The 23,716-nt window shown below is 53.5% G+C and overlaps 1 protein-coding gene across 1 annotated transcript in view; it reads right to left on the bottom strand.

Moving 5' to 3' along the window:
* AGRN (agrin) overlaps positions 1-23,716 on the bottom strand; it is a 94,379-nt gene that overhangs the window by 13,228 nt on the left and 57,435 nt on the right. The window contains 29 exon segments of the mRNA XM_088178572.1: positions 228-344; positions 2,089-2,100; positions 3,003-3,114; positions 3,844-4,008; positions 4,625-4,698; positions 4,700-4,722; positions 4,848-4,959; positions 4,961-4,983; positions 5,616-5,756; positions 5,759-5,844; positions 6,185-6,324; positions 6,326-6,401; positions 7,555-7,747; positions 8,499-8,915; positions 10,071-10,128; positions 10,130-10,191; positions 10,893-11,007; positions 11,438-11,565; positions 13,020-13,169; positions 13,260-13,631; positions 14,357-14,462; positions 14,735-14,859; positions 15,296-15,439; positions 16,366-16,530; positions 16,954-17,067; positions 17,465-17,570; positions 18,102-18,247; positions 19,132-19,332; positions 22,044-22,238. Coding sequence (XP_088034698.1) covers positions 228-344; positions 2,089-2,100; positions 3,003-3,114; positions 3,844-4,008; positions 4,625-4,698; positions 4,700-4,722; positions 4,848-4,959; positions 4,961-4,983; positions 5,616-5,756; positions 5,759-5,844; positions 6,185-6,324; positions 6,326-6,401; positions 7,555-7,747; positions 8,499-8,915; positions 10,071-10,128; positions 10,130-10,191; positions 10,893-11,007; positions 11,438-11,565; positions 13,020-13,169; positions 13,260-13,631; positions 14,357-14,462; positions 14,735-14,859; positions 15,296-15,439; positions 16,366-16,530; positions 16,954-17,067; positions 17,465-17,570; positions 18,102-18,247; positions 19,132-19,332; positions 22,044-22,238 — 3,878 coding nt within the window.

Raw genomic sequence — 23,716 nt, 5'->3', positions numbered from 1 at the left:
TCGTTCCCAGTGGGTCCCAGTCAGTCCCAGTCGGTCCCAGCGGCTCCCAGTCACTCCCAGTGGTTCCCAGTCGTTCCCAGTCGCTCCCAGTCACTCCCAGTCACTCCCAGTCGTTCCCAGTCGTTCCCAGTGGGTCCCAGTCGCTCCCAGTGGTTCCCAGTGGGTCCCAGTCGCTCCCAGTGGGTCCCAGTCACTCCCAGTGGTTCCCAGTGGCTCCCAGTTCTCACCCTCTGCAGGGCTCCCTCGAAGCCCTCACTGATGGCCGCCGCTCGGGCCAGCCGGGACAGGTCGGGGGCTCCCCCCACGAACAGCGGCTCCTTCAGGTTCAGCACCTGGTGAGGCTCCTGGGGCGGGAATCAATCGATCAGGGATCGATCGGGGACGGGAATCAATCGATCAGGGATCAATTGGGGACGGGAATCAATCGATCAGGGATAAATTGGGGACGGGAATCAATCGATCAGGGACAGGGATCAATCAGTCAGGGACAGGGATCAATCAGGGACAGGGATCAATCAATCAAGGACAGGGATCAATCAATCAGGGACAGGGATCAATCAGTCAGGGACGGGGATCAATCAATCAATCAATCAATCAGGAACAGGGATCAATCAATCAGGGACTGGGATCAATCAATCAGGGACAGGGATCAATCAATAATCAATCAGTCAGGGACAGGGATCAATCAGTCAGGGACAGGGATCAATCAATCAAGGACAGGGATCAATCAGGGACAGGGATCAATCAGTCAGGGACGGGGATCAATCAATCAGGGACAGGGATCAATCAATCAAGGACAGGGATCAATCAATCAGGGACAGGGATCAATCAGTCAGGGACGGGGATCAATCAATCAATCAATCAATCAGGAACAGGGATCAATCAATCAGGGACTGGGATCAATCAATCAGGGACAGGGATCAATCAATAATCAATCAATCAGGGACAGGGATCAATCAGTCAGGGACAGGGATCAATCAATCAAGGACAGGGATCAATCAATCAGGGACAGGGATCAATCAATCAGGGACAGGGATCAATCAGTCAGGACTGGGATCAATCAATCAATCAGGGACAGGGATCAATCAGGGACAGGGATCAATCAATCAATCAATCAGGGACAGGGATCAATCAATCAATCAATCAGGGACAGGGATCAATCAATAATCAATCAATCAGGGACAGGGATCAATCAGGGGCCGGCTCAGGATGGAGCTGGGCTGGATGGGCCTCGCTCAGCTTGGGATCTTGGATGAGCATTGATTTAGGATCATTTATTTTAGGATCATTTATTTTAGGATATTTTGTTTCAGGATCATTTATTTTTGGATCATTTCGTTTCAGGATATTTTGGTTTTGGATCATTTTATTTTTGGATCATTTCGTTTCAGGAGACTTTATTTTTGGATAATTCATTTTTGGATCATTTTATTTTTGGATCATTTTATTTTTGGATCATTTCGTTTCAGGATATTTTATTTTCGGATCGTTTTATTTTTGGATCATTTATTTTCAGATAATTTTATTTTTGGATGATTTATTTTCAGATAATTTTATTTTTGGATCATTTTATTGATGATTCTATCGGTGGAGCCTCCTCATGCCGAGCCCTGCGAGGTCCCACCCCCAGCAGCTACTGGGAATGTTTTTCCCCTGGATGGAATTTTGGGGGATCAGCTTTTCCCACACCCCCCAGGGCCTGGGATTTTTGGGGCAGAAAATTCCCTCCTTGCTGGGAATTCCCGGGAATTCTCCAGGATGGAACCACACACAGCAAGGATGGGGGTGATTGCTAACTAATGGTTCGTGGGATTAACACAACAAACAACAACAACAACAACAACAAAAATAAATAAATACATAAAAAAATGACTGGATTAATTGAAATGCTGCTGAAATAAAAAGGAAAGAACCGGCTGGGAATGGAGGAGGAGAGGGAATGAGAAGCTCTAAACTACAGGAATCCTAAACCTGATGGGAAAAGGGATGGAAAACACACCAAAAAAAATTTTAAAAAAGAAAAAAAAAAAGACCGAGGTGCCAATGGCAGATGAGATGGAGGCGTGGTGGGCTCATACTTATCTGTACCTTACGGGATTTCTGGGATCCAGACAGCAGGGGAGGGAAAAATATAAAGGAAAATAGAAGGGAAAAAGAGAGAAAGAAGGAGAAAAAAAAAAAAAAAAAAAAAAAAGGGATATCAGTGGGGTGACATGGCAGCAGGGTGGCTCTGGGGGTGGCAGTGCCACCGAGAGGAGCTGGCAAAAGGAGAGTGAGGGGAAGGAAAAAAAAAAAAAAAAATCTCTTTTTTTTTTTTTTTTTTTGGCTGGAATTTGTTGTGGATTTAGGGATGAGTTGAGCGGGGCTTTTCCTGGGAAGGGATCCCAAGGAATGCAGGGACAGGGGATGGGGACAGAAAAGAGGAGAGGAATTAAAGCCCAGGAACCAGAGAAATTTCACTTTTCCACCCTTAAAACCACGATTTAAAAACTCATGAGCCCGAGATCGCCCTGAAAACCGGGATTTACAGCCCAGGAATGAGAGAAATTCCAGCCTCAAACCCGGATTTAAAGCCCAGGACCCTCAGAATTTCCACTTTTCCACCCTTAAAGCCACGATTTAAAGCTCAGGAATGAGAGAATTCCACCCTTAAACCAGGATTTAAAGCTCAGGAGCTGCAGAACTCCTCCACCCGCAAAACCAGAATTTAAAGCCCAGAAACTGGAGAAATTCCACCCTCAAACCAGGATTGAAACCCCAGGAATGAGAGAAATTCCATCCTTAAACTCGGATTTAAAGCCCAGAACCCTGAGAATTTCCACTTTTCCACCCTTAAACCTGGATTTACAACCCAGGAATGAGGGAATTTCCACCCTTAAACTCGGATTTAAAGCCCAGGAACCCGCGGAAATTCCACTTTCCCACCCTCAAACCCACGATTTACAGGTCGGGAATGCGGGAATTTCCCGGGAGCAGAGCGGGGCCGGTCCCTCCCCTCTCACCGGGGACTCTCCCGTGACCCGGTGGCCACCGGCGATCCGGAGCTCGCCCTTGCGGCCGCTGCGCTCCAGCACGACCCGGAGCCACGTGTGCAGGGGCACGGCGTCCCTGCTCCTGAAAAATAACGGGAAAAATGGGGAAAAATTGGGAAAAAGTGGGAAAAGGGAAAAGAAAAATCCCACCGAGAGCTCTGGGTATGGATATTGTATCATAGAGAGAATAGAGAAATAGAAATGTATAAATAAATATAAATATAAATATAAATATAAATATAAATATAAATATAAATATAAATATAAATATAAATATAAATATAGAAATAGATATAGATATAAATATAAATATAAATATAGAAATAAATATAGAAATAGAAATAGATATAGATATAGATATAAATATAAATATAAATATGAATATGAATATAGGTATTATATAAATATAATACCCAGAGCCACGTGTGCAGGGGCACGGCGTCCCTGCTCCTGAAAAAATAATGGGAAAAAAATAATGGGAAAAAATGGGAAAAGGGAAAAGAAAAATCCCACCGAGAGCTCTGGGTATGGATATTGCATCATAGAGAGAATAGAGAAATAGAAATATAGAAATATCGAAATAAATATAAATCTAGAAATAAATAAAAATAAAAATAAAAATAAAAATAAAAATAAAAATAAAAGATAAAATTTCTGCTATATCAGGGATTAATAAATGATAAAATCTCTGCTATATCAGAGATCAATTAATGATAAAATCTCTGCTATATCAGGGATTAATAAATGATGAAATCTCTAGAAATGAGGCGTGGGGAGCTGCCCCAGCAGCCCGGGGTGGGGCAGGGCTCACCTGAGCAGGGCTGCCCCCTTGCCCAGGTCGTATCTGTACTCCAGGTGTCCCTGGTGCAGCGCCAGGGACACGAAGTCCCCTTTGCCATCGCTCTTCTGGCCGTTGTAGAAAATCATCCCGTCGGGTTTCTTGGCCAGGAACACCAACTCCATGGACATCCTGTCCCTGGGGGAGCGACAGCGACAGCTCCGTGAGAACAGGGGGACACGGACACACCCCACACACCCACCCACCCATGTCCTGTGCCACGCCGAGACAGCCTGAGAGCGGGGGGTGGCAGAAATGTGTCCCCTCACGCTCAGGGTGCTGTTTGCCCTTGTCCCGGCCCTCATCCCTGTCCCATTCCATCCCTGTTCCCCCATCCCTGTCCCCATCCCTGTCCCCCATCCCATCCCATCCCATCCCATCCCATCCCTGTCCCTGCCCTGTCCCATCCCTCTCCCCATCCTGCCCTGTCCCTATCCCTGTCCTGTCCCTGTCCCATCCCTACCCCATCCCTGCCCTGTCCCCATCCCTGCCCCTGTCCCTGTCCCCATCCCTGCCCCATCCCTGTCCCTGTCCCATCCCTGTCCCCACCCCTGTCCCATCCCTGTCCTCATCCCTGTCCCTGTCCCATCCCATCCCATCCCTGCCCTGTCCCCATCCCTGCCCCATCCCCGTCCCATCCCTGTCCCCACCCCTGTCCCATCCCTGTCCCCATCCCTGTCCCCATCCCATCCCATCCCATCCCATCCCATCCCATCCCTGTCCCTGTCCCTGTCCCCCGTCCCCCGGCACTCACTGCAGGTCGGGCACGAAGCTCTGCAGCCCGTTGAGCTCCAGGTAGGAGGAGCCGTTGAACTCGGGCATGAAGGGGCACGGACTGGTCCTGCTCCGTCACTGGGCACAGAGCGGGCAGCGTCAGGGACAGCTGGCACTGCAGCTGTCCCCGAGGCCCACCCCAGGCTGGGGACAGCAGCTCAGGGCTCCCCGCTTTGGTGCCAGGGTGGGCCCTGCTGCCCCACCTCGCTCGCAGGAGTCGCCCTGGCGCCCCATGGGGCAGGCGCACAGGTGCCCCCCGTGGGGCAGCACCAGGCAGGTGGCAGAGCTGTGGCACGGGGAGGGCTCGCACGGGTTTCCTCTCGAAGGCACACGTGGGGCCTGCGAGGGGACAGCAGCGTGTCACCAACCCTGTGTCCCCTGTGTCACCAACCCTGTGTCCCCTGTGTCACCAACCCTGTGTCACCAACCCCCGTCCCCAGTGTCACCAACCCTGTGTCCCCTGTGTCACCAACCCCCTGTCCCCAGTGTCACCTGTGTCACCAATCTCCTGTCCCCAGTGTCACCAACCCAATGTCCCCTGTGTCACCAACCCCCCGTGACAATTTCAGTGCCCAAAGATGATTCCAGTTCCCAAAATTATTCCAATGCCCAAAGATTATTTCAGTGCCCAAAATGATTTAAATGCCCAAAGATGATTCAAGTGCCCAAATTCCAATGTCCAAAGACAATTCCAGTGCCCGAATGTGATTCCAGTGCCCAAAGACAATTCCAGTGCCAATCCTCCTTCCAGTGCAGAACTTCCCCCACAGATGGAGGGACACCACAACCCCTAAAATGCCTCCAGGGGGACACCAATTAATGCCCCTAAAGACCCCATTCTTTGGAGCACGAGCACACCCAACTCCCGACCCTTATCCCCCCACAACCCCACCCCGAATTCACCAACTTCACCCCCCACAACCCCCCCAGACAGGGGTGACCCCCCCCCCCCCCGGTGCCCATCCCCGTACCCGTGTAGGCATCGAGGCACTGGCAGAGGAACATCTCGGCCTCCTGGGGGTGGCAGGTGCCGCCGTGGTGGCAGGGGTTGGGCTGGCAGGGGTCAGTGCCACACTCGCCCACGCCGTTGCCGTACAGGACGTCGCCGCGCCCTGGCGCAGTTGGTACAGGCGGTTGTTGATGCCCAGCTGGCGAATGCAGCCCCGCAGCCCCGCCGTGACAGCGGCGCGCTCGGCCACCCTGAGGGGACACAGAGCCACGGTTTGTCCCCAAAGGAGCAGTGGGGACAGTGCCAACGGGGTGCCCAGGGTGGGTGGGCAGCGTGGGAGGGGCTGCAGGGCTGAGATGGGAGCCAGCCCTGCCGTGTCACCCTGAGGGGACAGTGCCACACTGATGGAGCAGTGTCACCCTCCCATCCCCAGTGTCATCCTCATGTGGCAGTGTCACCTTCACGGGGCAGTGTGACCCTCCCTCCCCAGTGCCACCCTCCCATTCCCAGTGCCACTCTCCCAGTGCCACCCCCATCCCCAGTGTCACCCCCATCCCCAGTGTCACCCTCCATCCCCAGTGCCACCCTCACCGTTCCATGTGCTCGGGGGGCGCTCCCCCGATGAACAGGTCGGTGTCCAGGTTGAGCCCGTCGGTGCCCAGGGGGCTGTCCCCGCTCACCTGGGGCTCGCCATCCACTGCCAGGGCCCCATTGCGCCGGTTCCGGGTCACCAACCAGCCGGTGCCAGCGGCCCGGCTGCACCCGCACCCGGCTGGTGACGGTGCCCGTGCCAGAGCCCGTGTCAAACCTGCGGGGAACACCGCGAGTCTGTGCCCAGAGGTGCCGGCTGGGCTGTGCCAGGGCTGATGTGGCACTGGGGAGCGCCTGGGGACCTCTCCCTCTTCTCCTCCTTCTCTCCCTCTTCTCCTCCTTCTCTTCCTCTCTCCTTTTCTCCCTCTCTCTTCCCCCTTCTTTCTCTCCCTTTCCCTCCTTTTCTCCCTTTCTCTCCATCTCTCCCTCTCCTTTCTCTCAGTCTCCTTCTTTCTCTTCTTCTCTCCCCCTCTACTTCTTTCTCTCCCTCCTTTTCTCCCTCTCTCTTCCTTTATTTCTTTCTCTCCTTCCTTCTCTCCCTCCCTCTCTCCCTCTTTCTTTCTCTCCTTTCTTTCCTTCTCTCTCTCCCTACTTGTCTTTGTCTCCCTCCCTCATTTTTTTCTTTTCTCCTTTTCTCCCTCTCCTTTCTCTCCTCCTTCCCCCTCTCCTTCTCTCCTTCCCTTTTTCCTTCCCTTCCTCTTTCTCTCCCTCCCTTCCTCATTTTTCCTCTCCTCCCCTCCCTCTCTCCATCCCTCTCTCTCTGCTCTGCCCTCATTCAAACCCATCCCGTTACATTTTGGAATATAAAAAAAATCCACTCCAGCGCTTTCCTCTCTTTCCTTTCTCCCCCCTCTCCACATTTCTTCACACAGTTAAAAAAAAAAAACACCAAAAAAAGATCTCTCAAAAAAAACCCCCAACCTCCCAAAAACTCCACCAAAAAAAAGATCTCTTTAAAAAACCCCTAAACCTCCCAAAACCCCACCAAAAAAAAAATCTCTTAAAAAAAACCCCCAACCTCCCAAAACCCTACCTAAAAAAAATCTCTCAAAAAATCCCAACCTCCCAAAACCCCACCAAAAAAAAACTCTCAAAAAAACCCAACCTCCCAAAACCCCACCAAAAAAAAACTCTCAAAAAAAACCCAACCTCCCAAAATCCCACCAAAAAAAGATCTCTTAAAAAAACCCTAAACCTCCCACACCTTGCAGCTTTTTAAAATTCAAAGTGACACCAGCGAGTTCACTCTGCTGAAAAGACAGAAAAGCTCCCTCAGTATTCCAGCTACACCCCCCCAAAAAAAAAACCCCAAAAATTCGGATTTTTGTCCACTTTGAGACCTTTTAGGATGTAAATTCCCCACCCCTCACCTGAGCTCCACGAAGCCGCCCACCAGTGCCAGGGAGATGAAATCCTTGCCGTGTTTTTGGGCGTTGTAGAGGAGGAGCCCGCTGGGCTCCAGCGCCCGGAATTCCATGGAAATCCTCACGGTGTGATAAGCCTTCATCATCCTGAAGGCCAGGAAGGATCGGCCCCCAAAACTGGGCACGAAATTCCCGATGGCTGCGGGGTCAGGGGACAGGAGGGGACAGGAGGGCACAGGAGGGGACAGGAGGGGACACAAGGACACGGCAGTGAGAGCCTGGCACAAAGCTGGGAACGTTTCCTTGCCCACCACAAAGCTGGGAATGTTTTCCTGCCTGGAACAAAGCTGGGAATGTTTCCCTGCTCATCACAAAGCTGGGAATGTTTTCCTATTTTACACAAAGCTGGGAATGTTTTCCTGCCCATCACAAAGCTGGGAATGTTTCCTTGCCCATCACAAAGCTGGGAATGTTTTCCCGTTTTACACAGAGCTGGGAATGTTTTCCTCCCCAACACAAAACTGGGAACGTTTTCCCATCTAACACAGAGCTGGGAATGTTTTCCTGCCTGGAACAAAGCCGGGAATGTTTTCCTATCTCACACAAGGCTGGGAATGTTTTCCTGCTTTACACAAAGCCGGGAATGTTTTCCTATTTGGCACAAGGCTGGGAATGTTTTCCTGCCTAGAACAAAGCCAGTAATGTTTTCCTATCTCACACAAAACTGGGAATGTTTTCCTGCTTATCACAAAGCTGGGAATGTTTCCCTATCTCACCCAAAGCCAGGAATGTTTTCCTGCCTGGCACAAGGCTGGGAATGTTTGGCATCCCTGGAAGTGCCCAAATCCAGGCTGGAACAACAGAGAGTGCCACCCCCACTTGGCAGGGGAGCAGGAACTGCTTTTCAAACCCCAAAAGGAGGGATTTTTTTTGGGGGGAGCAGCACGCACCTTTGTCACACACAGCCCCTCCCCTCCCCGCGGGGCAGCTGCAGGTGAAGTCCCGGCCATCGTCCTCGCAGGTGCCCCCGTGCAGGCAGGGCTGGGACTCGCAGGGCCGGGGGGCTCGGGTGGTGCCAGGGGGCACCCGGGTGGGCTTCCTCCTGCTGCTGCTGCCAGCGCTGGTGGCACTGGGCCTCCTGGTGCCACCCACGGCCACCTCCTTGGGGCCGGGCCTCCCCGTGGGCTCCTGGTGGTGGCCAAGGGATGTGGTGGCCGCGGGGACCCGGCGGGTGGTGGCCACGGTGGCCGCGGGGACCCTGTGGGTGGTGGCCACGGTGGCTGCAGGGACCCTGTGGGTGGTGGCCGGGGCCATGGTGGTGGCCGTGGTGGTGGTGACAGTGGTGGTGAAGAGCCGGGGGATCCAGTCTGGAACACAGCAGAGGGGTGGGGTCAGCTGTGGGATAGGGCCAGGTGTGGGATAGGGCCAGGTGTGGGTCAGGGTTAGGGTCAGGTGTGGGTCAGGTTTAGGGTCAGTTATGGCTTAAGTTTAGGGTCAGGTGTGGGTCAGTTTTGGGGTCAAGTGTGGGTTAGTTTTGGGTTCAGGTGCGGGTTAGGGTCAGGGTCAGGTATGGTTTAGTGTTGAGGTCAGGTGTGGGTTAGTTTTAGGATCAGGTGTGGGTTAAGTTTAGGGCCAGGTATGACTTAGTTTTAGGGCCAGGTGTGGGTCAGTTTTGGGGTCAGGTGTGGGTCAGTTTTGGGGTCAGGTGTGGGTCAGTTTTGGGGTCAGGTGTGGGTCAGTTCTAGGTTCAGGTGTGGGTCAGTTGTAGGGTCAGGTGTGGGTCAGTTTTGGGGTCAGGTATTGGTCAGTTTTGGGGTCAGGTGTGGGTCAGTTTTAGGGCCAGGTGTGGGTCAGTTTTAGGGCCAGGTGTGGGTCAGTTTTGGGGTCAGGTGTGGGTCAGTTTTAGGGCCAGGTGTGGGTCAGTTTTGGGGTCAGGTGTGGGTTGTGACAGCAGTCTCCAGCCTGGTCCTAGAGGAGGAATTTGCACACTAAGAGGCCTCAAAGTGGACAAAAATTGGGATTATTTTGGGATGCTGGCTGTGCCTCTGCCAGGCTCTGTGTGCCTAATTCTGGGAATTCTGGGTGGAGCAGGAGCAATCCCAGCCTGGCCCCCACCCCTGGCATTCCAGGACAGGCTCCTTTCCTCCAGGGGTGGCACCGCCCACATTCCATGGAAAATGGGGGAATTTTAACCCTTTTATGGCTTTCCTGAGATTTTCCTCAGAGGGTGGGGAAGGCCTGGAATGGATTTTCCCAGAGAAACTGAGGCTGCCCCATCCCTGGAATCGTCCAAGGCCATTGGAAAATCCCTGCCCATGATCCCAGATAACCTTTAAAATCCCTCCCAACCCCCAAAATCCCACGATTCCTCTGGAATCCCACATCCCCCCACCTCTGGAAGCTCCTGAAGGTGCCAAAACCAAGACCAGCAAAATCCACCCCCCCCCCCCCCCACCTTGGAATTTTTTCAAACCCCCCAAAAACCGAGCGAGGTTTTGGCACAGCCCCCGCAGGGATCTCACCAAAATCCATGAATTTGATGTGCTCCGTCTGGGGCTTCTTCACCAGGATGGTTTTTTTTCTTGGCAGCTCGGATTTGTTTGAGCAGAGCCCCCTGGATGTCGGTGGCCGTGAAGGACGTGGCTGATCCCGGCCAGGAGGGCAAAGGAGGGGAGCAGCAGTGAGGATTCCAATGGGAATTTCCTTCCCCTGACCTCCCCAAATACCTCCTTCCCCAAGGAAAATAATTATCCTTCCCCAAGGAAAAGAATCTTAATTTCCTAAGGAAAATAATTCTCTTTTCTTAAGGAAATTAATCTTCATTTCCCAAGGAAAATAATCTTAATTTCCCAAGGAAAATACTCATTTCCCAAGGAAAATAATCTTAATTTCCTAAGGAAAATAACCCTCCTTTCCTAAGGAAAATCCTTCCTTTCCCAAGGAGAATAATTCTCCTTTCCCAAGGAAAATAATTCTCTTTTCCTAAGGAAAATAATCCTCATTTCCCAAGAAAAGAAAAAAATCATCATTTCCTAAGGAAAATATTACTCATTTCCCAAGGAAAATAACCCTCTTTCCCAAGGAAAAAAAATCATCATTTTCTAAAGAAAACAACCCTCATTTCTTAAGGCAAATATTCCTCATGTCCCAAAGAAAATATTTCTCCTTTCCCAAGGAAAACCCATCCAAACTTCCTTAGGGTGAAGCTCCTCCCATCTCTGCTCCCACTGGAATTCTGCAGGATTAAAAAAAAAACCCCAACCCCGCTGAATTTTAGGATGGTTCTTTCCTCCTCACCACTGCACATTTCCCAGCCCGAATTCCCGCAGGGAATTTGGCCCTACCTGGATCAAAGTGAGCCTCCACAATGACCCTGACAGCGCTGCTCTGGCCCAGGTCCCGCACTCGGATGCTCCTGAAATCTTTCCTGACATCAGAACCACGGAAAAGCTCATCCAGCTGTGGGGAGAGGAAAGGGAAATTTGTATCTTGTATTAGATTGGTGAGCGGAAATTAGAATATTCAACATAAAAGATTTATTGTATTGTAAAGGGGAAAATCGCTCTCTTATGCTCTTGCTCTCTTCGTTCTTTCTTCTTTTACTCTCGCTCTCTCCCTCTCTCTGCCCTGCTCTGAGCTGTGGCTGCAGCTCCCAGCAGGGCCTGATATAAACCCACACCCTAGGAAATAAACTGCAAAACTTTAAAACCGGAATAAAGAGAGCGCCTGAGCTTGTCCCGACCGTCCCAAAGCAGCGATTCCTACAAAGAACTGCTATTCCCATTCCCATATCTTTGCCTGAGAGCCCCCCTTTAATTTCCAAATGATAATAATTTGGAGGGAGAAGAGCAAAACAGCAGAGTTCCCGGAGAGGGGACACGGAACTCACGGCGCCCTCGATGCTCCGCGCCGTCTCCCCGAAGAGCTCGGATTTGGGATCAGCCATCTCCGGGGTGTAGAACAGCTCCTGGCCCTCCACCTCCTCCAGGATCAGCACTCCTTGGAACACTTTGGTGGCTGGGAGAGGGAGGGAGGGAAGACAAAACAAAACCCTTTTAGCTGGGCAGGGGGAGGCGAGGGAACGCCGGAATCCCTGGAAAAAAAAAAAAAAAAAAAAAAAAAAAAAAGAGGGGGGATGGAAGTGTGGGGGGTAGTGCCAGTGCCGGGTTAGTCGGGGGGGGACGGGCACAGCCATGGAGGGTTAGTGCTGGGGCAGATGGCAAACACCAGGCTGGAGGTGGCAACTTTTACCAGACGGGTTCCTGAGAGCTCCGGCGCGGAGAGCAGCGCCCCTGCACCGCTGGGTGACAAGAGAGACACGTTAGAGGGACGTGGGGACACCTGCGGGCATGCACGGGGCACGGCGGGGACACAGGGACAACGGGGACACCTGGGGACAACGGGGACACCTGGCATGGGGCACTGCGGGGCCACACGGGGACAACGGGGACACCTGGGGGCCACATGGGGACACCTGGGGGCCACATGGGGACACCTGGCATGGGGCACTGCGGGGCCACACGGGGACAACAGGGACACCTGGGGGCCACCTGACATGGGGCATGGTGGGGCCACATGGGGACATTTGGGGACAACGGGGACACCTGGGGATAACGGGGACACCTGGGACGACACGGGGCTGGGGACAACGGGGACATCTGGGGACAAAGGGGACACCTGGGACGACACGGGGCTGGGGACAACGGGGACACGTGGGGACAACAAGGACACCTGGGGACAACGGGGACACCTGGCACGGGACATAGTGGGGACACATGAGGACACCTGGGAGCCACATGGGGCTGCGGACAAAGGGGACACTTGGGGGCCACATGGGGACAACGGGGACACCTGGGGACCACACAGGGACACCTGGGGACAACAGGGACACCTGGGGACCGACCACACGAGGCTAGGAACAACAGGAACACTTGGGAGTCACACGGGGCTGGGGACAAAGGGGACACCTGGGGGCCACACAGGAGGGTCCTTTTCCTTTCCCTTTTTCCCCTTTCCTTTTCCATTTCCCTTTTCCTTTCCCTCTCCCTTTCCCTTCACACAGGCTCTGTCCTTTATGGGATAAAAGGGAAAGTGGTTTTCCCAGAGGAAAAGGGGATCTCCCACTGGAGACCCCCAGGAAGGAGGAAGGATTTCAGTCCAGAAAAATCTGAAACACGGCCCCAGTTCCTGATCCTAAAGTGATCCCAAACCTTCCCCCAGCCCCAAATCCACCTTTGTGTCATCCCCCCTTGATACATCCCAAACTCCTGACCCCAAAGGGACCCCGATCCCTCCCCCAGCCCCAAATCCACCTTTGTGTCACCTCCCTTGATACATCCCAAACTCCTGACCCCAAAAGGACCCCGATCCCTCTCCCAGCCCCAAATCCACCTTTGTGTCATCCCCCCTTGATACATCCCAAACTCCTGACCCCAAAAGGACCCCGATCCCTCCCCCAGCCCCACACTCACCGGGGCAGTTGCTCCCCTCGGCGTCCGCAGCCGCGGTTTTGCCGTCGGAGCAGCAGCCCAGGGGGGAGTTGTAGCACGTGGCCCTCTCGATGGCAGCCGTGGATGTCACCTGGCCTTCATCCAGCTCCTCCTCCTCCTCCTCCTCCTCACCTGGGGACAGCCAGGGCACATCCAGCACTGTCACCCTCCCGGTGACACCCCAGAGCCCGGGGTGGGGTGGGGTGGGGTGGTGGCACTCACCGGCAGACCCCGCCCCGCTGGACTCTTGGTCGCCACTGGTGCCCATGTCCTGGTCCCCGCTGCCCTCAGCGCTGCCGGACTCGCCGTAGCTCAGTTGCCCGGTGGCCACCACCACGGGCACGGTGGCCAGCGGGCGGATGGTGGCTTTGTGCACCCCGTGGGTGACCCAGGGCGTGGTGGCCGGCCGGGCTGTGGTCACACGTCTCGTCGTGGGGTGGCCTCGTTCCGTGGGTTTGGCTTCCAGCGGTGCTGAGCTGGTGGCCACCCCCGTGGGCTCCGGGGTCTGCAGGGTGGCCCGGGGGGGCGCGGGCAGCAGGGGCAGCGTGGGCAGAGGCGTGGGGGGCACCGGGGAGCTGGTGTGGGGCAGGGACTCTGTGGGGAGCAGCAGAAACGGGGGTGAGCAGGGGAAGGTGGCACCGGGAAAGGGTGACAAAGACTGGGAAGGACACCTGGTGTGCCAGGGGGTGACACAGACTGGGAAGGTGGCACCGGGAAAGGGTGACAAAGACTGGGAAGGACACCTGGTGTGCCAGGGGGTGACACAGACTGGGAAGGACACCTGGTGTGCCAGGGGGTGACACACAGGGTGGCAGCCACAGGACACGGGGATGGCACTGCCCAGAGGACACTGAGCATGACACTCAGTGACACTCAGTGTGACACTGCCCTGGGGACACTCAGTGACACTGCCCAGGGGACACTGCCCTGGTGACAGTGACACTGCCCAGGGGACACGATGGCACTGCCCAGAGGACACTCAGTGACACTGCCCAGGGGACACAATGGCACTGTACACCCAGGGGACACTCGGTGACACTGCCCAGGGGACACTGAGCATGGCACTGCCCAGGGGACACTCGGTGACACTGCCCACCCAGGGGACACTCGGTGACACTGCCCACCCAGGGGACATTCAGTGACACTGCCCTGGTGACAGTGGCACTGCCCAGGGGACACTGAATGTGACACTGCCCAGGGGACACAATGACACTGCCCACCCAGGGGACACTCGGTGACACTGCCCAGGGGACACAATGGCACTGTCCACTCAGGGGACACTCGGTGACACTGCCCACCCAGGGCACAGGGACACTCACCGTGGCACTGCCCCACGTGCTTGACCGTGATGTGCTGGCCCTGCCTGCAGGCGATGGTCTGCAGCTGGCACTGGTCCCCGTAGGTGACACCGTCAGAGCCACACACCTGGGGACACAGGGGACACCAGAGCTGCACCTCGGGGTCCCTCCCAGTGCCACCAACACGGCCCTGGGTGCTGCCAGCATTTTTGGGGAGCTCCTCTGGGGACACAGAGTGACCCAGAGCGGGAGATGCCAGCGGGGCCAGGGGACACCAGTGACTCGTGTGTCCCCTTTGCCCAGCAGGGAACAAATTCCTGCCGGATTTTATGGGGCAGAGCCATGTGCAGGTGCCATCCCCAGTGTCCCCAAGCCCCCCCCAAGGCGCTGTCCCCAAACCTTGGTCATGTTGGCCTCGGAGCACAGCGGGGACGGGCACTCGCAGTGGGCGAAGCCGTTGAGTTCCACGCACGAGGCCCCAAAATCACAGCTCAGCTCCTGGCAGGAGCGAGGGGCTGAGGGGTCTGTGGGGACAGAGGGGGAATGGGGACATGTCCCAGTCAGAGAGGACATAAAATCCCAGTTAGAGAGGAGATAAATCCCAGTTAGACAGGAGATAAAATCCCAGTCAGGCAGGAGTCCAAATCCCAAATAACCAGGACCCAAAATCCCAAATACCCAGAAACCAAAATCCCAAGTAAACAGGACCCAAAACCACAGTGATGTGGGACCAAAAATCCCAAATTACCAGGACCCAAAATCCCAGTGATTCAGAAACCAAAATCCCAATTACACAGAAACCAAAATCCCGAATAACCAGAAACCAAAATATCAAGTAATCAGGAACCCAAAATCCCAAATAATCAGGACTCAAAATCCCAATTACACAGAAACCAAAACCCCATATAACCAGGACCCAAAATCCCCAAATCCCCAGGACCCAAAGCCAGGTGCCCTGACCTTCCTGGCACCCAGTGGTGCCCAGTTTGCTGCCGTTGGGGCACTGGTTGCACTTCATGCCCGTGATGCCCGTCCTGCAGGAGCACAGCCCCGTCATCTGCTCACAGTCATCCCTCACCGAGCCCACGGGGTCACAGTGACACGCTGGCAACGGGACAGGCGGGCACGGCGTGGGAAATGGGGGGAAATATGCAGTTATGGGGTGGGAAATGGGGGGAAATATGCAGTTATGGGGTGGGAAATGCAGTTATGGGGTGGGAAATGGGGAAGAACACAGTTATGGGGTGGGAAATGGGGAGAAATATGCAGTTATGGGGTGGGAAATAGGGGAAATGCAGTTATGGGGTGGGAAATGGGGGAAATGCAGTTATGGGGTGGGAAATGGGGGGAAATGCAGTTATGGGGTGGGAAATGGGGAAGAACACAGTTATGGGGTGGGAAATGGGGAGAAATATGCAGTTATGGGGTGGGAAATGGGGGAAATGCAGTTATGGGGTGGGAAATGGGGAAGAACACAGTTATGGGGTGGGAAATGGGGAGAAATATGCAGTTATGGGGTGGGAAATGGGGGAAATGCAGTTATGGGGTGGGAAATGGGGGAAATGCAGTTATGGGGTGGGAAATGGGGGAAAATATACAGTTATAGGTGGGAATGGGGAAAATTCAGTTATGGGGTGGGAAATGGGGAGAAATGCAGTTATGGGGTGGGAAATGGGGGGAAATGCAGTTATGGGGTGGGAAATGGGGGGAAATGCAGTTATGGGGTGGGAAATGGGGAAAATGCAGTTATGGGTGGGAAATGGGGAAGAACACAGTTATGGGGTGGGAAATGGGGGAAACAGGGAGTGTCCCTCCCTGTCACGCTCAGGGGGTGACATCCCTGTCACTCATGGTGTCCCCCCCAGTGTCCCCTCCCTGTCACCTATGGTGTCACTCAGGGTGTCCCCTCCCTGTTACTCGGTGTCCCCTCCCTGTCACCCACGGTGTCACTCATGGTGTGCCCCCCGGTGTCCCCTCCCTGTCACTCAGGGTGTCCCCACGCTGTCCGGTGTCCCCTGGCTGTCACTCACGGGTGCAGCCGCTCCTGCCGTCGGTGACGATGCCGCGGAAGTTCCAGAATCCGGGCTCGCAGCGGTCGCACTTGAGGCCGCCCACGCCGGGCTTGCAGGAGCACTGGCCCGAGCCGGGCTCGCACGAGCCCCCGTACGAGCCATAGGGGTTGCACTGGCACGTGCCTGAGGGAGGGGACAGCAGCGACACCCGTGTCACCTCCCCCCTGTCACCGTGTGCCACCTCTGCTCCAGCCCCGCTGTCGTCAAGAGCTCCGCTCTCGTGAGCGTCAAACGGGAAGGAAGCCGTTAGGGCGTGATTGTTAATTAATTAATTAATGAGGCAGACAGGGTGGCGCTGTCCTTGTCACAGCAGGAAAGGGACACGAAGGGACACCTGGGGGGAGCAGCGGGGCGGGCAAACAAGTTTCCAATGTGGAAATGCCCAAAAACCTGCGCAGGTGGCACTTGGGGACACGATTTCGGTGGCCACAGCGGTGACTCGGGAGGGCTGAATGAGCGTCCAAATTCATCCCCCTTGGGCCAGGACCCCAAACCCTCCCTGCAGCCTCCCCCAAGGTCCCTGGGTGTCCCCGAGGTGGCACTCACTGGGACATCCGGCGGCTCCCACGCCCAGCGCCACGGTGACATTGTCCGGACAGCAGCCATAGACCGTGTGGCTGCAGTGCACGACCAGCAGGGGCGGCGGGGTGGTGGCCAGGGCTGCAGGGAGGGGACAGGGACACTCAGGACAGGGACAGTGAGGACAGGGACACTCAGGGGTGGTGGCCAGGGCTGCAGGGAGGGGATAGAAGGACAGGGACAATCAGGACAGGGACACAGAGGTCAGTGGCTTCCTCAGGGGACACACCCAGGGACACCTGGGGACACACCCACTGGGGGGAGTGGTTTCTTTCAGGGGACACACCCGGGGACACACCTGGGGACACACCTGGGGACACACCCGGGGACACACCTGGGGACACAGCCACCGAGGGGGGGTGGCTTCCCTCAGGGCACTCACCCAGGGACACACCCGGGGACACACCTGGGGACACACCTGGGGACACACCTGGGGACACAGCCACCGAGGGGGGGTGGCTTCCCTCAGGCCACTCACCCCGACACGCTCCCTGGCTGGTGACAAAGAGCTCCTGGCGTTTCTCGCACCGCGTCTTCTTCAGCTCGCACTCGTTGGCGTAGGTGACACCGTCAGAGCCACAAACCTGCGAGGGGACAGCTCAGAGCCCCGCCCGGGGTGCCGGGGGGGACAGGAGGAGGGGACAGAAGGGGACAGGAAGGGACAGAACGGGACAGGAGGGGGAGACAGCTCGGGGTGCCCATTCCTGGCATGGCCCGGGGTGCCCGGGAGAGGACAGGAAGGGACAGGAGAGGACAGCAGGGACAGGAGGGGACAGGAAGGGACAGGAGGGGACAGCAGGGCACAGGAGGGCACAGAAGGGACAGCAGGGGACAGCAGGCACAGGAGGGGACAGGAGGGGACAGAAGGGACAGGAGGGGACAGGAGAGGACAGGAGGGGACAGGAGGGCACAGAAGGGACAGGAGGGGACAGCAGGGGACAGGAGGGGACAGCAGGGCACAGGAGGGCACAGGAGGGGACAGGAGGGCACAGAAGGGACAGGAGGGCACAGGAGGGGACAGCAGGGGACAGGAGGGGACAGGAGGCACAGAAGGGACAGGAGGGGACAGCAGGGCACAGGAGGGGACAGCAGGGGACAGCAGGCACAGGGCTCACCGGGCTGCGGGGCACGGCCTGGCAGGTGAAGTCACACACGCAGGGCTCGTCCTCGGCGTCCTCGTCCCACCAGCCCCCGAACTGGCGACATCGCTCCTGCTCGCACTCGCTGCCATCCCCCGAGCCAGAGCCCCCCGAGCCACACTCTGGGGACAAGGACAGACAGGCAGGGTGACACCGGGCACCCCCAGGGGGGACAGAGCCCGGGGGACATCAGGGGATGGGGACAAATGTCCTGGTTTGGGGACACACCCAGACCCAATCCCAAATCCCAAAATATTTCAATTTTCAGCCCAAAATCCCGCCCCAGAGTGGAGTGGGAGAAGGATCCCTGTGCCCTGGAAAAGGCAGATTTTTTTTTTAATTTTGGTGGTTTTTTGGGAAGTCTTTTGGGGGGTTTTTGGAGATTTTTTTGAGGGTTTTGGGGTTTTTTTGAGGGGGGGAATTTGGGTTTTTTTTGGGGGTGTTTTTAGGGTTTTGGGGGGGGGTTTGGAGATTTTTTGTGGGTTTTGGGGTTTTTTTTGGGAGGGGGCGTTGGGGGGTTTTGGGAGGGTTTTTTGGGTGTTTTCAGGGTTTTCGGGGTTTATGGTAGATTTTTGGGGATTTTTTTTTGGTTTTGGGGTGTTTTTTTTTGTTTTGTTTTTTGTGATTTTTTGGGGGTTTTTTTTTGAGGTATTTTTGGGATTTTTTTAAGCATTTTGGGGGGCTTTTTGGTGATTTTTTGGGTGATTTTTTGGTGATTTTTGGTGGTATTTTTGCGGGGTTTTTTTTGGTGATTTTTGGTGATGTTTTTGGTGGTATTTTTGGGGTTTTTTTTTGGTGATTTGCTTTTTGGTGATTTTTTGGTGGGTTTTTAATGTTATTTTGCGGGGGCGGGTTGGTGATTTTTTTTGGTGATTTTTTGGGTGATTTTTTGGTGATTTTTAATAATTTTTTTTTTTATTTTAATTTTAATTTTTTTTTTTTTTTTTTTTTTTTTCCCCTTTCTCCCCCGACTTCCCCGAGCCCTTCCCGGGCACCACCGACCTACCGTCCTCACAGGGTCCCATCTTGGCCACCTCGATGCTCTTCTGCAGCTGGCACGAGGCCACCTGCAGCTGGCAGGGGCTCTCGTAGGTGACGCCGTCGGTGCCACACACGGGGGCCGGGGGCTGGCGATGGCAGCGAGGGCACAGGCACTGCCCGCCCACGCAGCGGCTACCAAAGGAGCACACCGAGTGGCCACACGACTCTGCGACACGGGGAGGGACACGCTCAGCCACCCCCAGTGGCCACCGGCGCTTTGTGACACGGCTGGGGGTGTTATTGTCACGTTATTGTCACGTTTTTGTCACATTATTTTTGTTTAACCCCAAAATTTGGGTGCCCACCCCGAGTATTTTGGATTCCTGGCAGCTTTTTCTGGAAGAAAAAAAAAAATCTCATTTAATAATTTATTCTAAGAGTCAGCTGCCACTCTCAGCTCAGCACATGGTCTGGAGGTTTTTATTCTGATTTGGAGATTTTTATTCTGATTTGGAGATTTTTATTCTGCCCTGGAGGTTTTTATTCTGATTTGGAGATTTTTATCCAGGTCTGGAGGGTTTTATCCCAATCCAAAGGGTTTTTATCCCGGTCTGGAGGCACACTGTGGCTACCAAAGGAGCACACCGAGTAGCCACACGACTCTGCGACACGGGGAGGGACACGCTCAGCCACCCCCAGTGGCCACCGGCGCTTTGTGACACGGCTGGGGGTGTTATTGTCACGTTTTTGTCACGTTATTGTCATATTTTTCTTTGTTTAACCCCAAAATTTAGGTGCCCACCCTGAGAATTTTGGATTCCTGGCAGCTCTTTCTGGAGGAAAAAAAAAAAATCTCATTTAATAATTTAAAATAATAATAATTTATTCTGAGAGTCAGCTGCCACTCTCAGCTCAGCACTTGCCCTGGAGGTTTTTATTCTGGTCTGGAGGTTTTTATCCCAACCTGGAGGTTTTTATCCCAACCTGGAAGTTTTTATTCCATTTTGGAGGTTTTTATCCAGGTTTGGAAGTTTTTATCCAGGTCTGGAGGGTTTTTATCCTGGTTTGGAGGTTTTTATCCCAACCTGGAGCTTTATATCCTGCCCTTGAGGTTTTTATCCCGATCTGGAGGTTTTTACCCCAATTTGGAAGTTTTTATCCCAACCTCGAGATTTTTACCCTGCCCTTGAGGTTTTTATCCCGATCTGGATGTTTTTACCCCAATTTGGAAATTTTTATCCTACCCTGGACGTTTTTTTTTCCCCACGACACAAACCACCACCCTCCCCCAAACCCCCCGAGAATTCCAGCCCAGAGCACCCGGCCCCAGCTGGGCACGGATTTTTTTTTATGACTCTCAAATCATCCTCGCAGCTTTTATCCTAACGAGGAATCCGAGCAGGGCTTTTAATTAATTAAAGAATGAGCCCAGACAGCTCGGTGGGCTGGGAGTGGGCAGGAGAGGCAGGAACAAAGAGGAATGGAGCCCAGGGGATGGAGGGGAGGCAGAGATCAAACACAGATCAACTCTGCTCCTGCCTGTTCACACGATTTTATCCTAATTCCTGACTCAGCCCCACGGACATTAATCCAATTTCTTTGCTTTGGCTCAAAAAAAAAAAAAAAAAAAAACAAACCCAAAAACCACGAGGGGCACTTCCAGTGAGGGGGAAATCAAACCAGGTGGGACTGAAAAGGTGCTGGGAGAGGCTCAAAATATCAAATTATTCCAGATTTAAAAGGGAAAAATCACTCAGGCAATGTGTGTGAGTGACCAAAAACATGGGATTAAAAAAACTGCATCAAAATATCAAATTATTCCAGATTTAAAAGGGAAAAATCACTCAGACAATGTGTGTGAGTGACCAAAAACATGGGATTAAAAAAACTGCATCAAAATATCAAATTATTCCAGATTTAAAAGGGAAAATCACTCAGGCAATGTGTGTGAGTGACCAAACACATGGGGTTAAAAAAGCTGCCAGGAGAGCCTCAAAATCCCAAATTATTCCAGATATAAATGGGAAAATCACTCAGGCAATGTGTGAGCACCCAAACCTATGGGATTAAAAAATTAAAAAGCTGCCAGGAGAACCTAAAAATCCCAAATCATCCCACACCCAAAAAGGGAAAAAAAAATCGCTCAGGCAATGTGTGAGCACCCAAACCCACGGGAGAACCTAAAAATCCCGAATTATCCCACATAGAAAAGGGAAAATCACTCAGGCAGGGATGTGTGAGCACCTAAACCCATGGGATTAAAAAACTGCCTGAAAATCCCAAATTATTCCAAATATAAAAGGGAAAATCGCTCAGGCAATGTGTGATCACCCAGACACATGGGATTAAAAAACTGCCTAAAAATCCCAAATTATTCCAAATACAAAAGGGAAAATCGCTCAGGCAATGCGTGAGCACCCAAACCCATGGGAGAACCTAAAAATCCCAACTCATTCCACACCCAAAAAGGTGAAAAAAAAATCACTCAGGCAATGTGTGAGCACCCAAACCCATGAGATTAAAAAATGCCTAAAAATCCCAAATTATTCCAAATATAAAAGGGAAAATCGCTCAGGCAATGTGTGAGCACCCAAACCCCATGGGAGAACCTCAAAATCCCGAATTATCCCACACCCAAAAAGGTGAAAAAAAAAAAATCACTCAGGCAATGTGTGAGCACCCAAACCCCATGGGAGAACCTCAAAATCCCGAATTATCCCACACCCAAAAAGGTGAAAAAAAAAATCACTCAGGCAATGTGTGAGCACCCAAACCCACGGGAGAACCTCAAAATCCCGAATTATCCCACACCCAAAAAAAAAAAAAAAAAAAAAAAAAAAAAAAAAAAAAAAATCCCTCAGGCAATCCCAAACCCACTGGGACCAAACCGGGGGGGAGTGATGCCACCAGGCGGGGAGGGGACACGGTGACACTCACTGCAGTGGCCCTGCGAGGCCACCAGGATGTTTTTCTGCTGCGTGCAGGCTCGGACGTGCAGCTCGCACTCGCTGCCGTAGGTGTTGCCGTCGGTGCCGCACACGGGCTGAGCCGAGGGCACGCACTCGGTGGGGCACACGCAGCGCCCGCTCTCCGCCTCGCAGATGGCACCGAACTGGCACTGCCCGCAGCGGTCTGCGCCGGGAAAAGGGGGAAATCGGGGTTAAAAGGGGGAAAATCGGGGTTAAAAGGGGGAAAGTCGGGGTTAAAAGGGGGGAAATCGGGGTTAAAAAGGGGAAAGTCGGGGTTAAAAAGGGGAAAGTCGGGGTTAAAAAGGGGAAAGTCGGGGTTAAAAAGGGGAAAGTCGGGGTTAAAAAGGGGAAAAGTCGGGGTTAAAAGGGGGAAAATTGGGGTTAAAAGGGGGGAAATCGGGGTTAAAAGGGGGGGAATCGGGGTTAAAAAGGGGGGAATCGGGGTTAAAAGGGGGGGAATCGGGGTTAGAACGGCGAAAGTCGGGGTTAAAAAGGGGAAATCGGGGTTAAAACGGTAAAAGTCGGGGTTAGAACGGCGAAAATCGGGGTTAAAAGAGGGAAAATCGGGGTTAAAACGGTAAAAGCCGGGGTTAAAAGGGGGAAAGTCGGGGTTAAAAGGGGAAAAATCGGGGTTAAAAGGGGGGAATCGGGGTTAAAAGGGGGAAAGTCGGGGTTAAAAGGGGGAAAGTCGGGGTTAAAAGGGTAAAAGTCGGGGTTAGAACGGGGAAAGTCGGGGTTAAAAGGGGGGAAATCGGGGTTAAAAAGGGGGGAAAGTCGGGGTTAAAACGGTAAAATTCGGGGTTAAAACGGCAAAAGTCGGGGTTAAAAGGGGGAAAATCGGGGTTAAAAGGGTAAAAGTCGGGGTTAGAACGGCGAAAATCGGGGTTAAAAGGGGGGAAATCGGGGTTAAAACGGTAAAAGTCGGGGTTAAAAGGGGGAAAGTCGGGGTTAAAAGGGGGAAATCCGAGTTAAAACGGTGAAAGTCGGGGTTAAAGGGGCGTGGAAGGTGGCGTTGGATCGTTGGAGAATGCTGGGATTGTCTGGGTTGGGGTTTAAGCTCGATTTTGGTGGGATTGTCCAGTTTGGGGTTTAAACCCGACTTTAAGGGGTAACTTCCAAGCCGGGCATTTCCAGGGGTGAGGCAGCCCCAGATTGTCAGGGCAACCTCTCCACCCTGCCAGGCAAAATTCCCTTCTCAGCCTGCCCAAAATGCCCAAAATCCCCCTGCCACCTTCCCAAAATCCCCAAAATCCTCCTGCCACCTTCCCAAAATCCCCAAAATCCCCCTGCCACCAGCCCAAAATCCCCAAAATCCTCCTGCCACCTTCCCAAAATCCCCAAAATCCCCCTCCCAGCTGTCCCAAAATCCAGTGTGTGACCGCCCAAACCCATGGGAGAGCCTCCAAACACCAAATTATTCCAGATACCAAAGGGAAAAATCACTCAGGCAATCCCAAAATCCGAGCCTTCCCAAAATCCCTCTCCAAAATCCCATCTAAACTTCCTAAATCCCAAAAAAAAAAAAAAAAAAAAAAAGCAGAAATCAAAGCTGGCTGCTCCCTCCTCCTCCCCCAGCAGGGAGGGGCTGGGATGAAGAAAGGCAAGAGCTGCTCCTAAAAGCCACCAGGGCCAGGAGAAAAG

This window comes from Sturnus vulgaris, chromosome 25 (genome assembly GCF_052056855.1).
Source record: "Sturnus vulgaris isolate bStuVul1 chromosome 25, bStuVul1.hap1, whole genome shotgun sequence".
NCBI lineage: Eukaryota > Metazoa > Chordata > Aves > Passeriformes > Sturnidae > Sturnus > Sturnus vulgaris.
This window is presented reverse-complemented; position numbering and strand designations above follow the sequence as displayed.